Consider the following 26,179-nt stretch of genomic DNA (forward strand, 5'->3'; position numbering starts at 1 on the left):
AAACATTTCCTTAAATGAATCACTGACCCTATAAGCAAGACAAGAAACAAGCCGCCAGGTAATCGAGGCCACAGTGAGAGAGCACTGCACAACCACTAGGGAGGCGGGAGTCAGAAAGCCGAGGGATAACCAGTGTTGGCGCGGATGTGGGGGCATCAGAAACCTCGCGGTCGGTGCCCCCGGGATGTAGCCCGGGGTGGCAGCTTAGGAAGACAGCACCTTGGGCAGCCTCCTGAGTGGTTAACCCGTGTGACCTCACGAGTCCACTCCTAAGGATGTCCCCACGAGAAATGAAACCTACTTCTACAGAAAACTTGCACACGAATGTTCATAGCCGCATTGTTCATCAGAGCTCAGAAGTGGAAATAACCCAAACGCCCACCAGCGGATGAATGGGTAAAAAATGGGCATATCCATCCTGTGAAATATTTGGCCTTGAAAAGGAAGGTTGCTCCTGAGCAGTTTTCGGTTTGTTTCTGCCAGTGTCATGACTCCAGCTCAAAACATGGTAATTTCTCAACTAGGAAATCCTGCACAGAAAGAAAAGATGCTTTTGGATCCCAAACACGTAGGAGACTAGACCAAGGGTTTCAACATCCTCAGCAAGGTTTTCTGTGGGATTCCACAAGATTGTGGAGATGTTGCTCCTGGTTAGGACAGTCGTTTTGTTTTCACAGTGGTCCTGAACAGAAGGGGTTGGGTGCTGTGGAGGTCTAACTGGGCAGGTGCTGGGGTTCGATCCAGGAACTCTCCTCTGTAGCCCGCTCTTGCATGGGTCACTGCCAATATCTTTGCTGAAGGATAAACAGGTCTCCTCTTCTGGACCTTGACTGTGGACCATGATTTTCATTAATACTGGGGTTTAAACTTTACAAATAGAATACTTCTGAACAGATGCAGCATCCCCTAGGACCAGAGAAAGTAGAAGAGCCTTACTTGAAGTAGTTCCGTAGAACCAATTTTACAAGTATGGACACTTATCCTGACTTAATTTCCTCCAGAAAATACGGTGATGAAGGAATCATTAACAAATTACCTGCAAATATGAGCATATATAAAGTAAGATTGTTTTTATTTTGCTTTCATTGCACGATTTACCTTGCAGTGTGTGAACTGAAATCTCCGTCCATGAGTGACTTTCTGTGGGGACTGGAGAACTCGGGCTGGTTGAGGCACATTAAGGCCATCATGGATGCAGGGATCTTCATTGCAAAGGTAAGTGGTTAGGGGCCGAGCAGCCAGGGAGCTCTGACTTCGGAATGGACATCCTGTTTACCCTCCCCATCTGCTGAGGCTGCCATGCACGTAGTCAGCTGTGGCTCGCCGAGTGGGGAGCTGGCTTTGCAGACGATGATGTTTGGCCTCGTAAACATGTGATTGCTGCCAAAGAGGACAGCGTTCTGTCGGTAGTATGCCGGCACAGCAGTCCACGGTAAGGCATTTTCAGAGTATTCTCTTCGGGTAGACGTGGTCCTGAGTGGAGGAAGGAACTGTCTAAGGAGAGTACATACCTCCAAATGTGTGGCACTTCAGTGACCGAGGCCATCTTAGTAAACTGCAACTCCTTTGCCACATGGTGTAAAGAAGTCCTGTTTCCAAACCTGGTGGTAGGTTCCCTTCCGCCACAAAACAATCTCGCTGCGACTTTCATATAAACAGGTTTTGGATGCATTGTCTATTTTCTCAATTTTTTTTTGTTGTTGTTGTGGGTTCTATTTGTTTTTATAAATCCCTCTCAAATTTATACCTAAAGACAACCATGTCTTTTCTGAAGATGTGGTATGCTCCCCTTTATTCGAGAATTCATTTATTCATATTGCAGTGTGTGAACTGAAATCTCCGTCCATGAGTGACTTTCTGTGGGGACGGGAGAACTCGGGCTGGTTAAGGCACATTAAGGCCATCATGGATGCAGAGTAAATAAGTGTTTATTTAGTGCCCGGCACTTTTATCGGTGCTGAGCACACGATGCCAAATAAACCAGATTTTCTTCTCTTACAGAGCTTGCATTCTGGTATGGGGCACAGAAAATGAATAAATAGAAAAAAATAAAGAAAAAATAGGATTTCTGGTAGTGAAAGTGCTATGTTGTATTCTCTACCATGTTTCCCAGTGTATGTTTCCTGTTAGACGACACTCAGCTAAAAATCGTGTATGCATTTGTAGTAGCAGATAGAAATCTTCGAGACTTGCTGCCGTAATTTTTACCTTGTTTTCTCTTTCTTCCCTCCTCTGGTTTCACTGCTGGACTCCTATCCTTTGATCTCTAATTTCATGGTGTTACTACATATGATTTTTGTGTCTTTCCCATTTTGGAAATGATTGAGACCAGTAGCAGCTGCAGAGTTTCCATATTGGGAAGGTTTAAGGTGGAACCCGGAGGAGAGGGCAGACGGTGGGTCTGGAGAGGTTTGCTCGGGAAGCGCGTGTCCACTGTAGCACATGCGTGTCCTCGCGGTGGTCTGGCGGTGGCTCCTGGGTGTAGCAGGAAGGAAAAGTTCTGGTGGCCAGCACCAAACTACTCCCTGGCTCTGTCCTAAATGGATGGGGCACGAACACTAAATTAGCTGCTTTGGGTTATTTTTTTTTTCCCCACTCCCCTTTTTCTTTCCATAGGTATAAACCCAAACCTTGTTCTGATGAGATGTTTTTCCTTTTCGTGGCCATTCTTTCTGACTCTCTGCTGACCCTGTGTTTTTTAGGCAGTTTCAGAGGAAGGGGCCAGCGTGCTTGTTCACTGTTCCGATGGCTGGGACAGGACTGCCCAAGTGTGCTCAGTGGCCAGCCTCCTGCTAGATCCGCATTACCGGACCCTGAAGGGCTTTATGGTGAGTGTGGCTGCTGGGCGTCTCTCCCACGCAGGGCCGTGAACAGAATGCACCTCTCTTTCGACAACCGTTGGCAACTTTTTTTCCTCTCACTGTTACTCTTCTCTTGGTAGATCCACAAGATTAAAAGGGAAAAGGTAGAAAATGGTCTTGGAGTAAAGAAGTGAATTTCTGGGATATTGGAAGCTATTCAAATTGGTGCTATTAAATGTGAATTTGAGGGGTCAATATAGACTATGTTCAGTAGTCTGTAAAACAGTGAATTTTATAAATTATTTGCTCATAAATATTCCAAGTTGAAGTAACATGTGAACATGTGGTAGAACACATTTTTCAGAAAAAAATATTTGGAGAAAAAAATTTCTGAACGATGCATGAAAAGTCCTTGAGAGGAAAAACGTTTTACTTACCGCTTACTCTGGCTCAGAGTATTGAGAACTTCGTTGTTTCTGTGCTCTCTGCTGAAACGATGAGTGCGTCCTTTCCTAGACTTTCCCCTTTTAGGTGTGCATCACAGTGCGACGTGTTCCTTCCACCCGCAGATTATTTGTGTAGCTCCCGGGGTGGGAAGCTCTGGCTGAGCTGGAGCCCCGTTCTGCAGCTCGACCGCAGGGGTTTCCTGGGGACTGGGAGACTAGCTGGTTCTCGCCGCTGGCACCACGATGTGGTAGAAAGTGCTTCAGTGGATCCATCTGTTCGGTGGACAGATGCTGCCAGAGGAGCCTGACCCGGGGGATCCCTGCTGCTAGATTGCTAGATCTCCTTCATCGATGGAGATCAGTGGACACTCTGGGGACAAGAGAAGTGGCAGACGTTTCCTTTATGGGCTGTTTCTTTTTCTGCCTTTTTTTTTTTTTGGAAAGTGTCAGAACTTCCAATTCCCTGTGATAGCACTGAGACATCTGAGTGCGACTCCCTCCCCTGGACTGAGGTTAGGAAGGCCGGATTCCTTCAGGCCCACCGGGCGGGTGGAGGGTTCCTGGCTCACACGCCTCTTCACACCATCCTCTACCACCATGGACTCTCTGATTCTGCCCCATTACATTTATATGTTGTCAAGGGCGAACTTCAACCAGTCCGTATTTTTAAAGGGAAATCCCTTGCTCATTATAGAGCATGGGATTGGTCTGTACTATTTGACGTTTTTTAACATCCAGATAATTTGAAATTATAAACTTGTGTTACCCCAACTTAAAACAGGGCTGAAACTCCTCTATTATGTCCCCAACACTTGTCATTTTGGGATTTTCCTAATGTTTCACAAAGATCATAGGAAAATATTCCTAATTGTTCTTGTAAGGAGTTTGGTATTTGATATTATACTGAGACCTGTTGGTTAAGAGATGGGCTTTAGCGTAGAAAGAGCTCGGTTACGAGGTAGCATCCACCACTTCTTAGTAGCGTGATCTTAAGAGAATTAAGCCTGTCAGCTTCTCCTTTTGAAAAATGAGTGATCCTACTTGTCCCACAGTAAAATGAGATTATATATGAAGCAAAATGAACAGTGTTTCCCAGAAAGCACTCAGTGGGTGCTGCTATTACCTTTTCATATATCCATTCCCATGTTTTCCCCATGGATGACCTTCAGCTTTGCCGTTCTGCGCGTCTGTCTTGGTGGACAATGACGGTGCATTCGTCTACACTATCCAAGGATAGTGACTTCCCCAAAATCCTTTGAATCCTTCAGCACTGTTGGTTGGGGGTCTCTTATTTTTCCTTGTTTGCTTCTCTCCATGATGTTTATATTCTTTTTTGTGTAGGTATTAATTGAAAAGGACTGGATTTCCTTTGGTCATAAGTTTAATCACAGGTAAAAAAAAAACATTTAAAAATCTGTTGGTTTGAATGTGTACGATAAAAAAATCTGCTTCTGAAGTTTTCAACTGAGTGGGGGGAAATAGACTTTTCTTTGTGTATCTTATTCGAAAAGTTAAAAGTTTTGTTGTATACATTGTATCACAGATAAATGAAGTTCTATTACCTTGTGGCAGTTAGTTAACTCTGAGATAGAGGATATATGGACAGAAAGAGCGTGGAAATGGACAAAGGCTAGCTATGTAATTGTTTTATGAGGAAGCCCTTTTTAAAGCTACCAAGTTGAGTGGAACTTAAACTTTTGAGAAGTTTCCAGTTTCTAGTGTTTTCACTCTTAGAAAAACTCCTAAACTGATCTCTGGTCATTTCTATTCCTAAAGTTGGTTATCTCTTGCTGAGCAGATAAGTTTCTATACCGTTACTTTGAATTTGATGGCACCCTAGTCCCCGCTTTTGGATTCTAAAATTCCCTTAATAGTGTAAAGGACTAGGCAGCCTTCATTTAAAAATCAGTACAAGGGGCACCTTCCCGGGTTGCTCAGTCAGTTGAGCATCCGATTCGTGATCTTGACTTGGGTCCTGATCTCAGGGTTGAATTCAAGCCCTGTTTGGGCTTCATGCTGGGTGTGGAAGCCACTTAAAAAAATCAGTACAAATGTGAGAGAGAAGATTCTGATGTACTGAAAAACAAAGATGGGAGATATAAAGGTATATAGGAGTCTGGAAATATGGGAATTGTCACATGGGAAATAAATTATGTGACAGGCTTTAACATTGCTCTAGAAATATCTGAGAAACTTGGGAAACAGCAATTTTTTTTTCAAGGTGTCTTTCTTCCTCTTCCCTTCCAACAAAGCAGTGCAAAAGCAAAAAAAAAAAAAAAAAAAACCCAACAAAAACAAAAAAACTACACTCCCACAAATTGCTAATTAAATAAAGTGTTAGATTTACTTCAAAGGTCCTGATGTACTTTTGAAGCTTGAATTAAAGAAGGCTCATTAAAAGAAGAAAAAATGTTCTTTTGCCACGGAAAGCTCCCTTGAATTTTATCTTTTACTAATTCTTTTCTAACCATACGTCCCTTCTGTAGCCAGACCCTCAGTACGAAGTTTCTCTTGAAAGTGGAATTTAAGAAGTTAATTTTTCCCACTTCTGCACCTCAGGTTTATAAGGTTTATCTAGAAACTAGGGTTTCTTTTGTGATCGTGTTTGCATTTTTGCTTTATAAATAAAAACCCCCAACCTGCTATAAAATCTCTCATATTTTGTTTAGATACGGCAACCTAGATGGCGACCCAAAAGAAATCTCTCCAGTCATTGATCAGTTCATTGAGTGTGTCTGGCAGTTAATGGAACAATTTCCCTGTGCCTTTGAGTTCAATGAAAGATTTTTGATTCACATTCAACATCACATTTATTCCTGCCAGTTTGGAAACTTCTTATGTAATAGTCAAAAGGAGCGACAAGAACTCAAGTAAGTGTTTTGCTGTTTAATTTTTATCTAAGGATTTTGTGATTGAGAATTTCAGATGGCATTTTAAAATTCTGGAGACTATTTTAGCCACATATCTATACTGGCAGATTAAAGTTATTTTCTTTTTTATGACATCGCTTCATAAATGGTTTAACGTCAGTGACTGACAAAGATATAACCAGCTCATTTACCCCAGTGACATCCATAGACAGGGTGGCACACTTGAGGCACTCAGATCGAAAGGAAGCTTCCTGGAGTCAGAGAAAGCAGTATTTGTACTTAAAAGGAAAAAGTTGGACATCTTCAGTAGATATACTTTTCTAATAAGAAACGCAAATCTAACTGGGAAAGCAAATTTGAAGCCCCAAGTCATCTTTTATTCAGATTAAAACTGTATTGTTTCTATCCAGGGGGAAAGTCAATGAAATGTAGAACTTAAATTGCAAAGTCAAAAACTTAACAGCAAAGTGCTGTATGAACTGCAATGAGAGAACAGTTTTGAAATTGTCATAAAATGATTTTAACTGTGGTGTATATAATAATATCAGATTTAATTTTGGAAATGATCAGTTCAAGTAAAATGGATGTCACTGGTTTTATAAAGTCTGAACAGAAAGAAAATAGCTTTTTCTGGTGGAGACAGTTTTCTCTCAGGAACTTCAAGTGTGATTCCTGGTTAAGTGGTAAATGATGAAAAGTAGCAGAGTGCTTCCTTCAAGCTCGCCTGTTTTCCTAGACAGTTTTGTGGTTTGCCGTGATGGACTAGTCACTTTACTGGTGTCGGCTTGCCTTTGAATCCTGGCAATTCCACTCACTGTGTGTCTTTGTGACTATGTGACTTTGAGAAACTTCTCCATCTCTCTTCGCCTTGATTTCCTCATTCATACAATGGACAGATCTAGAAGGAGTTCAGTGAGGACTGGATGAGAGAAAACAGGTGAAGCAAGTAAGAAAATTCCAGTGACTATTTGGGGAAAAATTTCCCCCAAATTACACAGCAGTTTTACTTTACACTCAGAGGAATTAAACACCCAGCAGAGAGGCGGATGCTATTTCAGTGCCCTTCTGCTAGAGCATGAAAACGCACACAGACTGTGAATTTCCCTGCCACAGAACAGGGACATGGGATATTCAGCTCACAATTATTGGTCCCTTTCCAGTTGAAATATTACATACCTGCAATTTCTAAGAACCAATTAGGTCATTTTCAGGCTTCTTTTCTTTATAACAGAATTCAAGAAAGAACCTACTCTCTGTGGGCTCACCTGTGGAAGAATCGCGCCGACTACCTGAATCCTCTATTTAGAGCTGATCAGAGTCAGACCCGCGGAACGCTTCGTCTCCCCACAACACCATGCAACTTCATGTACAAGTATGCAAACCGCCAGGACCTTACTGAGGACGCTTATGAACGTAGACTCTGCCACTGTTTAATATCTGGAGTCCAAAGCATATAGAACACTAGGCCTCAAGAGGTTTTTGGGGACATGAAACACACTAGAGAATGCTTAAATATCTGGTATTTTTGCCCGTGTCCCCTCTCCCCCTCCTTTCCCCTACATATCAAAGTCTCTTTAGAAATCAGTGTTTTATAAAAATGATACTTTAAAAATGTAAGTTCCAATATTATTTAAAAGCAAAAAACAGGGAGGGAAGAAGAAAAGGAAGCAAGAAAGGGTAGAGGAATGGAGGGACCAAATACACCAAGTGTCTTCTAAGTTAAATGTGGAATCACAAGTTTAGGTCATGATCATGACTTAGCTTACCTTCTTTCTCTGCTGAAACTCTGCCTAGTGGAATTATTTCCCCTAGAAATAAATTATGGAAATAAATTATTTTAAGACTGTATATTGGGATATGGGAGAGCAGGGTGGCATCCTACAGATTCTATTAGAGCTGCATGTCATATTTTATCCTTTGGGTTCTCTATGTGGAAGTTGTATGATGTGGAAGGATGTCTCCGTAGTCAGCAAAAAGACCAACTTACACAGAATAAACGGAGAAGCCCCGTTCTTTCTCCCTATGCACCCCTCAAAATGCATTCAGTGCTTAGTGGCTTCCTTTAGAGTTGTTTTTTCCTCCTCAATTTGCTTTTGTTCTTAACTATTTCAATCTAATTATTTCCCCATAATTTGAAAGAATACTGTCACACTGAAAAAGAAAAAAGAGCCATAAAACAGCAGTTTTGAGAGCTGCTGAGATACAATTCAATCAGCTGTATTGCTCCTAACTTGTTAGTAATAGCCAGTCAACAAGTGTGTTACTCAGAGTCAAGCACTATGAATAAGACAATGAATTACACTAAAACCCTGCCCTCAAAGTACTTTACTTAAAGCATCGATGTACAGATATCCCTGTGATAGTTCTACTTATTCTTTGCAATGCAGTACGCTTTATTGTGTAGGATAAAAAAGGGAAGATTTATTGCAATGGAAACGTCAATTTTGGTTGGTTGTGATAAACAAATATAAAAAACAAAACACAAACAAGCCAAAACCCTCAAATCTGCCAAGCTTAAAGAATCTAAATGTTAAAAGAATCACCAATTTTCCAAGTTTATTTTAAAACTAAGAGCTATTTTCTTAAAAAGAAAAAAAGAATATGTTAGTATGTGCTACTTCATTCTACTTTAGAAAGATACAGGCCTTATTTCAGGACCATGTGTACAAGTAGACTCACCATGAATTTACCCTCTCAAAAGAAATTTACTGACCCAAGAAAAAGAGAGCATCCACATGAAATCATTACCTTAAGTGTGAGCCACCACTGGTGATTATTAGGACTTTGGGACTCTGGCATGACAGATATCTTAGAAGATTTAAGGAGTGAACTTACAGACTGTGATATGGTGGTACCTAAAACGCTGCCATCTTTTGCAGGTTCTGGAATGGGATGTACAACCGCTTTGAAAAGGGACTCCAGCCCCGACAGTCCGTTACGGATTACCTTATGGCGGTGAAGGAGGAGACCCAGCAGCTGGAGGAAGAACTAGAGGCGCTAGAAGAAGTAAGACGCACTCGTTCTTGTTTGTCTCTTTCCTGTGCTTAGTTCTTGATAACCACTGTTCCATGAGCGTCTCTCATGACTCAGGATATGTGAAACGCAGCACAGCCATTTCATATTTTTAGCTAAGTAGATAACCTGAAACAGAAACCCACCGGGTAAGCACCCAGATCACCGAAGCCCCAGCCTAGGCACTTAGTACATTTTGACATCTGGCTTGGGGCTCCCTTACATGGTTTGCTGAACTCGTCAGTTATTCCTACAATGGGTCAGGTTTTATTCATTACTGTTATTTGAGAAAACTAAAATGAATTCCTTCTGGGGTATACATAAAAAATGGGATTCAGAGTGAAAGAACAAAATCAGATAAATGCATGTATGGTAAAAATTTCTCTATGAATGGTAACAGCTGAGACCAACTTAGCAACAGCCTGATTTTTGGCTTTTATAATCTCCCACTAATTGGCCAGGGAGGTTATAATATATACATTTTTGCTAATTATATAACTTTGTTTCCAGTGATACCACTGGTTTAGATGCTCACTAAAACCACTTGGATTCTTTGCTTCATTCTGCTTCATTCCTCTTAAAACTCCCTGGCATCATCATGTCATTCACTTACTCAAGAATTGGCAACCAATTGCTATGGTCCGGACCTGAATTCTCAATTGAGACTAAATACCAAAATAAGATGAACAGCCTTTTCTCCACACTCCTGAGATATGTAGTGTAGATTGGTAACATCTAATGAAAGTTGGCGAAATATCGTAAGATGCATTCCAACAAAGTCTACTCTTTTACCTAAGGGAGAGTCACTCCTAAGAACGATGGTCTGGGGGACACAGACTATTGTTCAGGGACCCCACCAATAAAGACAGTCATGTAGTGGTAGCTGGTGAGGCTGATTTCTCTGTTGCTCCCATAACATTACCAGGAAACATCACATTTCCAGATACAAGTATCACGGAAGAGCTTGGTCTAGGGTTGCCCACCCAAGTCCATACAGTGGCCAGATGGATAAAACAAATTCCGTCACTAGTGAACTGTTGGTTTTGAGAACTTTTGAAATCAAGCATAAATCTTAATCTATTATAAATCTGCAAACATAAAACAAACCATCTTTGGGCTTATATGGAGAGTTCTACCTTAAGTTTACATTATTGGAGAAACAGTTTTTGTGCATCAAAATCACCTCAAAAAAAAAAAAAAAAAAAAAAAAATCCTACTGCCAGGGCTCTAAGCCCAGAGATTCTGATACAGAATCTTTCAAGCTCCACAATGATTGTGAGTTGTCACCAGGGCTGAGAGACCTTGAATTATAAATAAAATACATAGACAAATGAAATGAGGCACAGTTTAGGTTTTTAGGATTCTGGAGCTCTGGTAAAAGCCTTTATGATTTTTGTCATTTTTAAGTCCACTCACGACATCAGTAAGCCAGTTTTATTTCCTCTTCCTAAAGATACCCAAGCTTTATGAAAAGCTTAGGATTCTCCTGGTCTATTCCAAAATTCTTTTTGTTAAGATACTAAAAATGAAAAAAAAATTACTTAGAAAAACCTTAATTAAAAGACATTGGCTCTTTTTCCTTTATAACAAAGTCAAAACCCCTTAGCCTCACATTTAAGATTTTCCCACAATTCAGTAATCGATTCCTTCAGCTTTATTCTCTATATTGCCCTTGCTCAAATATTTTTTTTCAATTTTTTGTTTTATCAACATATAATGTATTGTTTGTTTCAGGGATATAGGTTTGTGATTCTGGGTCTTATATAATACCTAGTGCTCACTGCAACCCATATCCTCCCCATTGTCCATCACCCAGTTACCTTATTGCCCCTACCCCTTCCCTTCAGCAACCCTCAGTTTTTTCCCTAAGATTAAGAGTCTCTTATGGTTTGTTTCCCTCTCTGGTTTCATCTTATTTTGTTTCTTCCTCTGCCTTTTCATTAATTACACATATCAGTGAGATCATATGGTAATTGTCTTTCTCTGACTTACTTCAGTTAGCGTAACACCCTCTGGTTTCATCCACGGCATTGCCCTTGCTCAAATTTAACTGTTCTCTGCTTCTTGTACACAATGACCTCTTCTTTTGTTTTTCTTCTTATTGTCCCTCCTGCCGTAAATGCTCTAACCATCACCAGCACCTCCCAGTTTAATTCCTTCACAGTCCATTAAAATGCTCCTTCACTGGGATGGCCTGGGTGGCACAGTTGGTTAAGCAACTGCCTTCCGCTCAGGTCATGATCCCAGTGGGATCAAGCCCCGCATCAGGCTCCTTGCTCAGTAGGGAGTCTGCTTCTTCCTCTCCCTCGGTCTGCTGCTCTGCCTACTTGCACTTTCTATTGCTTTGTCAAATAAATAAATAAAATCTTTTAAAAAAAAAAAATGTTCCTTCATTCCTGAAGCTTATTCGGATCTCTTCCCTCTAGCCATCCCACTCACCCTCTTAAACAATTGTGACATCTTGCAAGTTCTTACATTACCTGAACTCTGCCTCCATACTTCAAGTTCCTTATGGCTGGATTTGTATTATCTCCATTACTCATACTGCCCAGTGCAATCTCTTTGCACATAAGGAGAATGCTTTTGAAGGGAGTATGTAATACTTGGTCTTTTAACACCTCCCTTGTTGATGGCAAAGGATGAAATCTGGTAAAATGTATTTTGAGCAATCCAAGTGTCCATCATCTGATGAAGAGAACAAAATGTGGATATTCATGCAATGTAGTAATATTTAATCAAAAAGGAACGGAGTATTGATCCATGCTACATCATGGATGAACCCCGAGAACATAAACTAAGGGAAAGAAGCCAGACATAAAAGGACATATGTTGTAGGATTCCATGTATAGGAAATGTCCAGACTAGGCAAATCCATACAGACAGAAAGCACCTCAGTGGTTGCCAGGACTGTGGGCAGGGGGAATAGGGAGTAACTACTAATGAATATGGGGTTTTCTTTGGGATGATGAAAATATTTTGGAATTAGGTAGTAGTGAATTGTGTAACCTTGTGAATATATTAAAACCAATGAATTATAAACTTTAGAAGGGGGGATTTATGGTAAGTGACTTATATCTTAATTTTAAAACTTAGATAATAAACACCTCATTCCTGATTTTTTAAAGAATTATATTTTGAGTTCATAGGATGAAAATCATTACGTAAAACCTTGCAGTAGAGAAAGAAGAATGATTCCTGATTGCCAGGTGCTCTATATAGGTTTTTTGGGGTTTTTTTGCATTTTACAGAAAACCTATATACTAAGGCAGGTATTACCTTCCTTAATTAGAGATGAAGCAACCAAGTCTCACAAAATCTAATTATTTTGTCCAAGGTCATAGAGCCTAGCTTTGAACCCATGTCCATTTAAATCCCATGTTCTTAACATTATATCCAGCTGGAAAGTAATAAATGCTAAATTATTAAAGATTTTTCCCTGAAAAAAAATTTTTTTTTTTTTTTTTTTAGAGGCTGGAAAAAATTCAGAAAGTCCAGTTAAATCACACTAAAGTGAAGAGTAAACAGAGTGAACCCAGCAAACACTCAGGGTTTTCTACCTCAGACAACAGCACAGCCAACACTCCCCAGGATTACAGTGGAAATATGAAATCCTTTCCATCCAGGAGTCCTTCACAAGGTGATGAAGATTCTGCTCTCATTCTAACCCAAGACAATTTGAAAAGCTCAGATCCAGATCTGTCAGCCAACAGTGATCAGGAGTCTGGGGTAGAGGATCTGAGCTGCCGGTCTCCAAGTGGTGGGGAGTGTGCACCAAGTGAAGACAGTGGAAAGGACCGTGACTCTGACGAAGCTGTGTTTCTCACTGCCTGAAGTTTCCCTGTGAAGATCCAAAAAAAAGGACACACAAGAAACACTTTCCAAAAATAAGGGAGCAGTGCAATTTAAAATAAAAAATAATTCAAGAAATGGTACATGTCATTGAGAATTATAAAATGTAGCAACAAAAAGGGAAAAAAGTCCAGCTCTTATTAGTTTCTTTAGATGTTGAAGAACAAGATGTAGCCATTTCTTTTATCAAACACATATAAAGGAAAAATTCCCCATTTAAAAAGTTGTTCTAGACTCAGAAAGTTCTATTCACTACCTGAGTCATCGGTAAAAATCCTTGTCACAGCATGCATCTGCTCAAAGTGCCCGGAGTTCCTTCTACCCTCACACCTGTTACCCTTAGTCTTTCCCCATATTTCACTTCCATATATATATTTTGTTTTCTAAAACATCTGACATTGCCTTCCACCCCGTCTCTGTTATCAGTATTTGAAGTAACAGAGCACACTGTGGAAATGTACCCCTTTTGATTGGCAGATGTGTCTCTGTAACTGAGAAGCTTTGTAATTGCTTGAGCTTATCTTTCAGGTTTAATGATCACTTTAACTTTTCCTTAAATAATATATTTTGAATTGTTATTATAATCTTGTTTCCTTTTTTTTCTGGAATCTCATCATTTAAAAAATGCTGAAACTTATAATTCACTTCTTTAACACGAGTCTAATACCTAATAAAATAGAAGCAACATTTACTCTTTGGTTTTTAAAATATGAATTCAGACCATATTAAATATAACATTTGAAATTATAAATGTTATAAAATATAGCATTTTAAAATAACCTTTTCTTACTACTTAGAGACCACATTAACAAGAGAGTGTGGGCCAACCACCAGCCTGATTCTTGTAGTATAACCAAGTTAGCAATGTCACATTGCAGTGAGGAAAAATACCAATAAAAAACTAGAGAATTTGGTTGTTCTAGCTATTTAATAATACAATTAATTTTATCACCCATCATTTTAGAAATTGCGTAACTGGTTAATATGATTTAACATTAGTAACCAATGCTGAAAGTTCTGAAAAGAGTTTGATTATAAACTTTTGAAGAAACATAGTGGAGAAAGTTTGGACAGAGATAAGTAACATTTACAACTGCATCTGCATGGCTTTTAATTACCAGTACATTCTAGAATGTAAAGGGCCACCTTTTACAATCTGCATCAATTTTTTTTTCTCCTTTATAGATTAATATATTTTAGACAGAGTGCACATGTGTAAGGGAGGAGTGGAGGGAGAGAATCCCAGGCAGACTCCCTGCCAATCACGGAGCCCAACATGGGGCACAATCTCACAACCCTGAGACTATGACCTGCGCCAAAATCAAGAGTCAGATGCTCAAGTGACTGAGCCACCCAGGCGCCGCTACACATCAATATTATTAATAGGTAAAATCTATTAATAAATTAATGTATTAAATTTTGCTGAAATGGGAATAAGGTAAGAGAGGGAAGAGGAATAACATCAACATGGTGACAGAGGTTGTTTCTGACTTTGCTCACCTTCACAAGAAGATGACTAACAACTATTCATGGACAAGACACCACTGAGAGGATCCTAGTGCTCTGGAGTGAGGCTAAGGCCCCCCACAACACAACAGAGACCAAGACAGACTGCACTAGAAAGCTAAGAGGTCAACATGCTGACCACGTTTTCCCTCCTCCAGGCTGCCTCACCACTGCATGGAGCTATCTCCCTTGAGTCTACAGTTCCTCTAGTGGGGAGCGCCCATGGGGTAATATCCAGCTCCCCAACCCTGACTCAATGTTGTAGGTTGCTTAGCTGGAGGCCCTACTCAGGTTTCACTCTACATGGATTGCAGGGAAAGTATGGGGTTTAACCACTAGGAGCCTGAGACAGAGAAGGGGAGAGGGTCTTCCAACAACCAACACTTGGGAGTTGGAAGACTGAATTCCCATGAGTATAGCCTAATAGTCCCAACCAGTGGTTTCATTCATCTGCAAGCCAAGTCAGTGGCACTATCTGGGGAATTTGGCCTGCCAAATTTGGGTCCCCAAAAAAGGAATTCTGCTGGCCCTGGTGCCTGGTCTTCTCATGCCCCGGCAGAAGAGCTGAGCGACAGCTACCCTGCTGCAGACCATGGCTCCCAGAACCTCCATCAGAAAATCTGTTCAGGAAAATTTGGGAGTTTTCTGAAGTGGGCTCTTGCCCACACAATATCCAGAGACCTAGCCCTCCCCAGCCCTCATACCTAAAAGCAGCACCTCCTGTGCCATCTGACAGGAAGAGCTGACAAAAACACCTGGAAGCTGCATGACCCAGCAACTCTTAAGCCAAGAAGTAGGTGGGCAGAACTGATAGCATTAAGAGAAAATCCAGTGGTTTTATTTGGCCAGAGCACATGAGGCATGGGCTGGCTTGAATCAAGACCACAAAGAGCATTAATGGCCTTTGAGCTGCTTCTCCTGCTGCACCCAATCATGGAAATGAGCTCATAGCCCCCACATATTGCTCAACACAACCTTCAACCTACCCACACAGGAAACCTAACCAGAGCACACATAGCCCTGGTTATGCATAGCCCATCCAAGAGTCTCATTTACAGGGCACTTGAATGGAGCACAACCTGTGGCTTTCCACATCTGTAAAGCAAAACTAGTAGCCTCATCTGACCAGGATATTCAGTGCACACTCTTGCCTGCATCAGGTCCCCAAACAAGCTAGGCAGGCCCTGGGTCCCATCCTGCTGCCCTGCTAGGGCAGAGAGGCTAATTCGTTGCCCCCAAAGAATGCTAAATACAGTACCAGTCCCAACCTTCTAGTAAGTCTCACCAGAGAACTCAGGAAATCACAAAGACCATGCCACAGGCTGACTGGAGCAAGGAATCAAGTCAGCGGTACTATCCAGCTAGTCTCAGTCTCTGACATACCCCTGACCTCAGAGCATGAATAGTTGTCTTGTCCAAAAATAGACTCTGAGGCCTTACCTACCCAAGGATGTTATCAGCAGACACGTCCAGAAATCCAGACTGAGCTGACCAGTGAAGAATGTCTCTAACAAATCAAACATGCTAAGTCTGAGAGAGGAGACACCTTAGTCAAATGTGCAGGTACCAACCTAAAGGAATCAATTATCTTGTGAAAAATCAGGTAAGTATGATACCACCAAAGGAAATAAATGAAACTCTAGTAACTGACCCAAAAGAAATGGAGATCTATGAGTTGTCAGATAAATAACTCAGAATAATTCCCATAAAGAAGTTTAGTGAACTATAAAAATACACAGCTAAACAAAATTAGGAAAACAATACGTGACCAAGAAATTCAACAAAGAAATAGAAATCATTAAAAATAAATCCACTCCAAATCCTAGAGCTGAAAAATATAATAACTGAATCGAAGAATACTATAGTTTCAAAAGCAGACTTAACCATGCAGAAGACCAAAGCAATGAACTGGAAGAAAAACAACTGAACTTATTCCTTAAGAGGAGCAATGAAAAAAAAAAAAACAAAGTGAAGAGAGGCTACAGGAATTACAGGACACAAAGAAAACAAGTACTATTTGCATTATGGAAATTCCAGGAGAAAAAGAAATGGAGAGAAAGTATATTTAAAGCAATAATGGCTGAAAACTTACCAAACCTGGGTAAAGAAAGATACACAGATCCAAGGGGCCCGAAGGACCTAAACAGGCTGAACTCAAATAGGGCTAAATCAAGACACTTTACAGTTAAATGTCAACAGTCAAATACTTTTGAAAGCAGTAAGAGAAAAGTGAGATTACAAAAAAGGGAACCCCAAATAAGGCTAAAGGTAGACCTCTCAACAGAAATTTTCAGGACTGAAATAATGGGACAACATATTCAAAATACTGGGAGAAAAAAAAAAAAACAAAACTCAAAGTTTCAACAAAGAATTCTATACCCAGGGGCACCCACATGGCTCAGTCATTAGGCGTCTGCCTTTAGCTCAGGTCATGATCTCAGGGTCCTGGGATTGAGCCCCATATCAGGCTCCTTGCTCATTGGGAAGGCTGCTTCTCACTCTCCCACTCCCCAGCTTGTGTTCCCTCTCTTGCTGTGTTTCTCGCTGTCAAATAATTAAGTTCTTAAAAAAAAATTCTATACCCAGTGAAACTGTCTTTCAGAAATAAAGGAGGGATATACTTTGCCATACAGACAATAGCTGAGAGAGTTCATTACCACTAGACCTGCCTTACAAGAAATTCTAAAGGGAGCTCTTTGAGTACAAATAAAAGATCACTAGGTAACAGCAAAGAAACTTAAGAAGGCAATGTAAGGGGTGCCTGGGGGGCTCAGTGGGTTAAAGCCTCTGCCTTTGGCTCAGGTCATGAACTCAGCGTCTTGGGATTGAGCCCTGCTTTGGGCTCTCTGCTCAGCAGGAGCCTGCTTCCCTTTCTCTCTCTCTGCCTGCCTCTCTGCCTACTTGTGATCTCTGTCTGTCAAATAAATAAATAAAATCTTAAAAAAAAAAAAAGGCAGTGTGTAAAACTATTGGTAATGAGAAATAGTAAAAAATGGATTCTGTAATAGGGTAATGGTGGTGTGTAAGTCACTTAAGATTAGTTTACAATTTAAAAACAAGCATAGTAAAAGTAATCATATCTTTAATAATCTGTTATTAACTACACAATAAGGAAAATGTAAATTGCAACATTAATTAACTAAAATGTGAGAGGTGTAAAGCTTAGGAATTCAATAAAAGTTGGTATTAGTTAAAAATAGGGTGTTAAATTTTAAGGTATTTATGTAAACCTCATGTTAACTCAGGGAAAAAAACCTTAGTAATTACACAAAAGAAGATGACAAAGTCGTCAAAGTATACTGATAATGATAAGACATCAAACCACAAAAACAATAGGATAAGACCAGGAACAATGGATCTACAAAACAAACATAAAACAACAAAATGGCAATAACAAATCCTTATCCATAATTACCTTAAATGTCAACAGATTAATTTCTCCTATATAAAGACAAAGAAAGCCTAAATGGATTAAAATAACAAGGCTCAAATGATAATCTGTCTACAAGAGACCCATTTCAGACTTAAAGGCAGACCAAGAGTGAAGAAAGACATTTCAAGCAATTGGTAACAAAAAAAAAAAAAAAAAAAAAAAGGCCAGGGTAGCTATACTTATATCACACTAAAAAGACTTTAAAAATTGTAAAAAGCTGGTGTCTGGGTGGCTCAGTCCATTAAGCGTCCACCTTCGACTCAGGTCATGATCCCAGGTCCTGGGATCAAGCCCCATGTCTGGCTCCTGGCTCAGCAGGAAGTCTGCTTCTCCCTCTGCCTCTGCCCCCTCCCCTGCTCATTCTCTCTCTCTCTCTCAAATAAATACAATCTTTAAAAAAGTTGTAAAAAGAGACAAAGAAGTTCATTATATAAAAGATAAGGGGCTCAATACATGAAGATGACATAACAATTGTAAATATTTATGTACCTAATATTAAAGTCAGAGCACATAAACACATAAAGCAAAAATGAACAGACCTAACAGGAGAAATAAACAACAATACAGTAATAGTTGGGGACTTTAATACTCTATTCAACAACGGACAGATCATGTAGACATCAAATCAATAAGGAAAAAGCAGATTTGAATAACACTACAGTCAAAATGGACTTAACAGTGATACATAGAACATTCTATCTGGAGAGCAGAATACATTCTTCCCAGGTGTAAATGGAACATTTTCTAGGATAGAACATGTCACAACAAGAAACAATTCTTAGCAACTTCAAGAACACTGAAATCATACCAAGTATCTTCTCTGACCATAATGGTATGAAACTAGAAATCAGTAAAAAGGAAACTGCAGAAAAAAAAAAAAAAAAACAACACTCACCTGAAGATCCAAGGGATCAAAGAAGAAATTATAGTGGAAATAAAGTATCCTGAAACAAATGACAATTGTGAGTGCAGTAAAAGCAATTCAAAGAGGGAAGTTCATAGCAATAAACATCCCAGATAAATAATCTAACTCCAAGCCTTAAGAAATAGAAAAAGAATAACAAAGTGAACCCCAAGTTAGCATTTGGAAGGAAAAAGTTAAGATTACAGCAGAACTAAATGAAGGAGGTAAGAGGAAAGCAGTAGAAAACATTAACCAAACTAAGAGGTAGTTCTCTGAAAATATATAATTGAGAAACTATTAGATGAGTCAAGGGAAAAAGAGGAACCAAATCAACAAAATCATAAATAAAACATGGAGATAATACAACGGATACTGAAGAAATACATAGACTCATAAAAGACTACTACGAACAATTATATGCCAACAAACAGGAAAATGTGTAAGAAATAAAAAATTCTTAGAAGCATACAATTCACTGAAATAGAATTGAGAAGAAACAGTCTGAATTAGACTAATTACTGGTATGGAGACTTAATCAGCAATTAAAACTCTCCCAATGAAGAAAATTCCAAGACTGGATGTCTTCACTCGTAAGCTTTACCAAATATTTAAAGTAAAATTAACACTGGTCCTTCTGAAATTTTTCCAAGAAATCAAACAGGTGACACTCCCAAACTCATTTTACAAGCCAACATCACCAATGATCAAAGCCAGAAAAAGATACCAACAGAAAAGAAAACTATGAACCAATATCCCCAAGGACAGAATGCAAAAATTCTGAACAAAATATGAGCAAACAGACTTCAGTAGCTCATGAAAAGGATAATTTACAATGATCAAGGGTGATTTATACCTAAGATGCAAAGATGATTCAACATGCACCAATCAATATGATACATGACATTAACAGAATAAAAGAAAAAAAAAATCAATGATCATTGCAATAGATGGAGAAAAAGCATTTGAAAAAAAATGCAACAACCTTAAAAACTCTTACCAATTACATATATAAGGAATGACTCTCAACATTGCAAAGGCCATACATGATAAGCCTACATCTAACAAAATATTCAACAGTCAAAGGGTGAAAGCTTTTCCTTTAAGATAGGCAACAGACATGTGTGCCCTCTCTCACCACTCATAGTCAACATTGTATTGGAAGTCCCTGACAAAGCAATCAGGCAAGAAAGAAATAAAAGGCAGCAGAAATGGAAATGAATAAGTAAAATTGTCTCTATTTACACATGACATGATTTTATAAATAATAGTCTTACGGACTCCACCAAAAAAATGTTAGATCTAATCAATGAATTCAGTAAAGTTGCAGGATACTCAATTTATACATAATATAAAAAAATTTAAACATTTTTATACAATAACAAATGACCTGAAAAAGAAATAAAGAACATAACCCTATTTACAATAGCATCAAAAGCAATAAAATACTATGGAATAAATTTAACCAATGAAGTAAAAGCTCTCTACGCTAAAAACTATAATAAATTGATGAAAGAAACTGAGGAAGACACAAATACATGGGAAGGTATCTGTGTTCCTGGACTGGAAAAATTGATGTTGTTAAAATGTCCATATTGACAAAGCCATTTACAGATTCATGAAAATCCTTATCAAGATTCCTACATTTTCCTACAGAAAATGTAGGCATTTTCCCACAGAAAATGTAGGCATTTTCCTACAGAAAATGTAGGCATTTTCCTACAGAAGTAGAAAAAATTCCTAAAATTTATATGGAACAAAAAAGGACTCTAAATAACCAAAGACATCCTGACAAAAAAGAAAAAAGCAGTAGGCATCAAACTTCCTAATTTCAAGCTATACTATAAAGCTAAAGTATATAAAAGTAGACAAACAGATCAATGAACAGAACTGAGACCTCAGAAATAAACCCGCACATATAGGGTCAACTGTTATTTGACAAGGGAGCTAGGACCACTCTGGAGAAAGAGAGTTTCTTCAGTGAATGGTGCTGGAGACACTGGATATTCACATGTTAAAGATTGAAACTGTACACCTATCTTACACCACTTATAAAAATTAACTTGAAATGGATTAAAGACTTAAATGCGAGACTTGAAAAAATGAAATTCCTAAAATAAAAAAAGGAAAAAAGCTCCCTGACATGGGTCTTGGTCATAACTTTTTTTGGATGCAACACCTAAAACACAAACAACAAAATGAAAAATTAACAAGTGGGATTACATCAAACTGAAAGTTTCTTTTGCAAAACAATCAACAAAGTGAAAAGACAACCTATGAAATGGGAAAAAAAATACTGCAAACTATATATCTGATAAGGAGTTATGGTCCAAAAAATATAAAGTACTTATATAAACTCAGTAAAAATAAAAATAGTCCAATTAAAAGACTTGACTAGACATTTCCCCAAAGAAGACACATGAAAGACAAATATTATATGAAAAATCTGCAGATCAAAATGACTGATGTATCACCTCATGTCTGTTAGGTGGCCATCCTCAATAAGACAAGATGTAACAAATGCTGATGAGGATGTGGATGAAAGGAATGCTTGTGCACTATTGGTAGAACTGTAAACTGGTGCAACCAGCACGAAAACAGGATGGAGGATCCTCAAAATATTAAAATAGAATAACCACACCTACCAGTACACCAGCAGCTGTTGAGGTCAGGACCCACAGCCTTCCAGGCCAATGGTCACTCCTGCCAACCAGTGACCCTACAGGATTCACAGTCGCCCCTTGCAACCACTCAGGCTAAGGACCATCCCTGCATACCACAGTGCCCACAGCATTTGTGGACCTACCACAAGAGGGAGCACACAGTCCACACATGTCGCAACCTTGGAGCACCTGGCTCTAGTGGCCAATGGAGATTGCACTTCTGACACTACAGGATATCCCCTACAAAAAGTTACTCCCTCAAGACTAGGAGACATAACTGAACTACCTAGCATGTAGAAAGAAACAAAGAGGCAAAGTGAGGAGACAGAATAGTATGTTCCAAAGAAAACCTAGAATAAAACCTCAGAAAAAGAACAAAATGAAATAGAGACCGTTGATCCAACAAATAAAGAATTCAAAATAATGGCCATAAAGATGCTTACCAAACTCAGAAGAGCAATGAATGACAAGGTGAAAATTTCAACAAAGAAAAACTCTAAGAAAGTACCATTCTAAACTGAAGAGTAAAGTAACAGAAATGGAAACTACACTAAAGGGAATAAACAGCAGATTATATGATAAAGAAGAATAAATCAACAATCTGGAAGACAGGATGTGAAAACTACCCAAATTGAACAGGGAAAAAAAAAACCTAATTAAAAAAATAATGATAGTCTAAGAAATCTCTGTGACATCAAGAATACTAACAATCACATTACAGGGCTCCCAGAAGGAAAAACAGAGAAGAGTAGAAACTATCTGAATAAATAATGGCTGAAAAGTTCTCTAATCTGGGAAAGGAAACAGACATGCAGGTCCAGCAAGCAGAAGTCTCAAACAAAAGAAACCCAAAGAGATCCACAACAAGACACACATTCTAATTAAAAGGTCAAAAATTAAAGATAAAGAGAGGATCTTGGGGCGCCTGGGTGGCTCAGTTTGTTAAGCAACTGTCTTCGGCTCAGGTCATGATCCTGAAATCCCAGGATTGAGTCCCGCATCGGGCTCCCAGCTGCATGAGGAGTCTGCTTCTCCCACTGACCCTCTCCCCTGTCATTCTCTCTCTCACTCTCTATCAAATAAAATCTTTAAAAAAAAAAAAAAAAGAGAGAGAGAGAGAGGATCTTAAAAGCAGCAAGAGAAAAGCAATTAGTTATATATAAAGGACACCCCCCCAACAGAACTGTCAGGTGACTTTTCAACAGAAACATTGCAGATCAGAAGAAAGTGGCACAATATACTCAAACTGCTGAAAGAAAAAAATAAATAAACGCAAAGCCTACAACCAAGGATACTCTACCTGGCAAGGTTATCATTCATAATTGAAGGGAAAATAAAGAATCTCCCAGACAAGAAAAAAACTAAATAGTTTTTTAACTAAACTAAATAGTTTTTTAGCGATGGTTTTCCTTTATGCAGAAAAGGAAAGCCCATAACTAGAAGAAAATATATGAAAGAAAAAAATCTCACTGTAAAAACAAACATATAGTAAAGATAATGGATCAACCAGTTATATAGCATGATGATTAAAAGACAAAAGAAGCAACATTAATTATATCTACAACAATCATTTAAGGGATTCACAAAATAGAAAGATGTAAAGTACGACAGTAGAAACGTAAAATGTGGGACAGGGGAGTAAAAATGTATTATTTTTAGAATGTATTCTAACTTAAGCAATCACCAAATTAAGAAAGACCACCATACACATAGGTTGTTATATATGAAACTTCTGGTAACAACAAACAAAAAAACCTATAATAAATACATAGCAAAAGAAAAGGAATTCAAGGGTAACACTAAAGAAAGTCACCAACACAAGGGAAGAGAAGAAGAATAAAATAGGGAATATAAAAACAACCAGAAAGATATTAAATGGCAATAAATTCATACCCATTAATAATTACTATAAATGTAGATGAACTAAATGCTCCAATCAAAAGACAAAGTCACATTAGGCCACAAAACAAGTCTCAATAAATTTAAGAAGACTGAAATGATTTGAAGCACCCTTTCCAACTGTAGAGGTATGAAACGAGAAATAAATTACAAGAAGAAAACCGGAAAAAACACAAACACATAGAGACTAAACAACATGCTATTAAATAACCAATGGGTCAATGAAGACATCAAAGCTGAAACTAAAAAACAAAACAAAAAAACCTTAAGATAAATGAAAATGAAAATAAAACATTCCAAAATCTGAGACACAGCAAAAGCAGTCTGATGGGAAGTTTACAGTAATACAGGCCCACCTCAAGAAATAAGGAAAATCTCAAACAATCTAATCCTACATCCTAAGGAACTAAAAGTACAAACAAAACCCTAAGTTAGTAGAAGGAAAGAAACAGAAAAGATCAGGATAGAAATAACTGAAATAGAGACAAAACAAAAACAAAAACAAAAAGGATCAATGAATCTAAAAGCTGATCCTTGGGAAGGTAAACTTCAAAACATTTAGTCAGACTCATCAAAAAAGAGAGAGAGGGGGCGCCTGGGTGGCTCAGTGGGTTAAGCCGCTGCCTTCGGCTCAGGTCATGATCTCAGGGTCCTGGGATCGAGTCCTGCATCGGGCTCTCTGCTCAGCAGGGAGCCTGCTTCCTTCTCTCTCTCTGCCTACTTGTGATCTCTCTCTGTCAAATAAATAAATAAAATCTAAAAAAAAAAAAAAAAAAAGAGAGAGACAGACACAGGGCCCAATAAATAAAATCAGGAATAAAAGAGCAATATCAAAAAGACTACCCTGAATAATTATATACAACATTTGAAACCCTACAAAAAATGGATAAATTCCTAGAAATACAGAAACTTCTGGAACTAAATCCAAAAGAGAAAGAAAATCTGAACATACAAATTACTAGTAATGAAACTGAATCAGTAATCAAAAACTACCAAAAAAGAAAAGTCCAAAAGCAGATGGCTTCACTGGTGAATTCTCTCAAATACACAGAATACCTATCCTTGAACTCTTTCAAAAAAATGAATAGGAATAAATGCTTCCTAAGGTAATTCTGTAAGGCCAGCATTACCTTGATACCTAAACTAGAAACAAACAACATAAAAAACACAATAAGTTACAGGCCAATATCCTGATGAACAGAGATGCAAAAATTCTCAACAATATATTAGCAAACTGAATTCAACAATGAATTGAAAGGATCGTCCTCCACAATCAAGTGGAACTTATTCTAGGGATACAAGGATGGTTCAACATTTGCAAATCTTTTAATGTGATAAACCACATCAACAAAACAAAGAATAAAGACCATATGATCATCTTAAAGACACATAAAAAGAATATGACAAAGTTAAACATCCATTTATGATAAAGAGTCTCAACAAGGTGAGTATTGTAGAAATGTACCCCAATGTAATAAAGGCCACAAATGACAAACTCACAGCTAACATCATACTCAACAGCGAAAACCTGAAAGCTTTTCTTCTAGGAGTAAGAACAAGACAAGGATATCTATTCTCACCACTTTCATTTAACATAGTATTGGAAGAACTAGCCATAGCAATTAGCCATGAAAAAGAAATAAAAGGTATCCAAATTAGGAAGTAAACTGGCACTATTTGCAGGTGACATGATACCATATATTTAAACCCTAAAGCCTCCACAAAAAAATATCAGAAATAAAAATTAATATAAAGGAATTCAGTAAAGTTGCAGGGTACAAAATCAATAAATTGAAATCTGTTGCATTTCTATACAGTAATAACTATCAGAAAGAAAATAAGAAAATAATCCCAATGACAATTATATTAACAAGAATAAAATACTTAGGAATAAATATCACCAAGGAGGTGAAAGACTGCTGTACAAAAAACTGTAAGATACTGAAGAATGAAATTGAAGATGACACAAATCAATGGGAAAACATGCCATGCTTATGGACTGGAAAAATTAATAATTTTCAAATGCCCATACTGCACAAAGCAATATACAGATTCAGTGCAATCCCTATCAAAATACCAATGGCATTTTTCACAGAACTAGAACAAATAACCCTAAAATTTGTATGGAATCACAAAAGAAACCAAATAGCCAACATTACCCCAAGACAGAACAAAGTTGGAGGTATCCTGTTCCCAAATATCAAACCACACCACAAAGCTGCAGTAACCAAAACACAATGGTACTGGCACAAAAACAGACACATAGATCAATGGAACAGAATAGAGAGCCCAGAAATAAACTTACACTTATATGGTCAATTGATATTTGACAAGTGGCAAGAACATACAATGGAGAAAAGACAGTCTCTTTAATAAATGACAATGAGAGAACTGGGCAGCTACGCGCAAGAGAATGAAACCAGACCACTTTCTTATACCATAACAAAAATAAAATAAAAAAGTACTAAAGACTTAAATGTATGATAAGTATAAAAAAAACTGGAAGAAAACAGAAGCATTAAGCTCTTTGACATTGGTTTTAGCAACATTTTGGGAGGGGGGGTGTCTATCTTTTTAAACAAGGACAGCATAAGCTAAAATAAACAGGACTACATTAATCTAAAAAGCTTTTACACAGCAAAGGAAACGATCAACAGAACAAAAAAACATCCTACTGAATGGGAGAAGGTATTTGCAAATGACATATCTGATTAGGGGTTAATATCCAAAATATACAAAAGAACTCATCCAACTCAATATAAAAAAATATATATAAATAAACAATTTTGATTAAAAATG

At 38.3% G+C, this 26,179-nt stretch overlaps 1 protein-coding gene across 1 annotated transcript in view; it reads left to right on the forward strand.

Annotated features, from left to right (window-relative positions):
* The window catches only part of MTMR7 (myotubularin related protein 7), a 107,246-nt gene extending 93,709 nt beyond the window's left edge, over positions 1–13,537 (forward strand). The window contains exons 8-14 of the mRNA XM_044225507.1: positions 1,106–1,215; positions 2,703–2,828; positions 4,589–4,638; positions 5,917–6,117; positions 7,349–7,489; positions 8,997–9,123; positions 12,598–13,537. Of these exons, the coding sequence (XP_044081442.1) occupies positions 1,106–1,215; positions 2,703–2,828; positions 4,589–4,638; positions 5,917–6,117; positions 7,349–7,489; positions 8,997–9,123; positions 12,598–12,960 (1,118 nt within the window). The 3' untranslated portion in view covers positions 12,961–13,537. The remainder of the gene's footprint in view (positions 1–1,105; positions 1,216–2,702; positions 2,829–4,588; positions 4,639–5,916; positions 6,118–7,348; positions 7,490–8,996; positions 9,124–12,597) is intronic.
* Positions 13,538–26,179: the final 12,642 nt, after the last annotated feature.

The sequence above is a fragment of the Neovison vison genome, chromosome 11 (genome assembly GCF_020171115.1).
Source record: "Neovison vison isolate M4711 chromosome 11, ASM_NN_V1, whole genome shotgun sequence".
In the NCBI taxonomy this organism is placed as follows: domain Eukaryota; kingdom Metazoa; phylum Chordata; class Mammalia; order Carnivora; family Mustelidae; genus Neogale; species Neogale vison.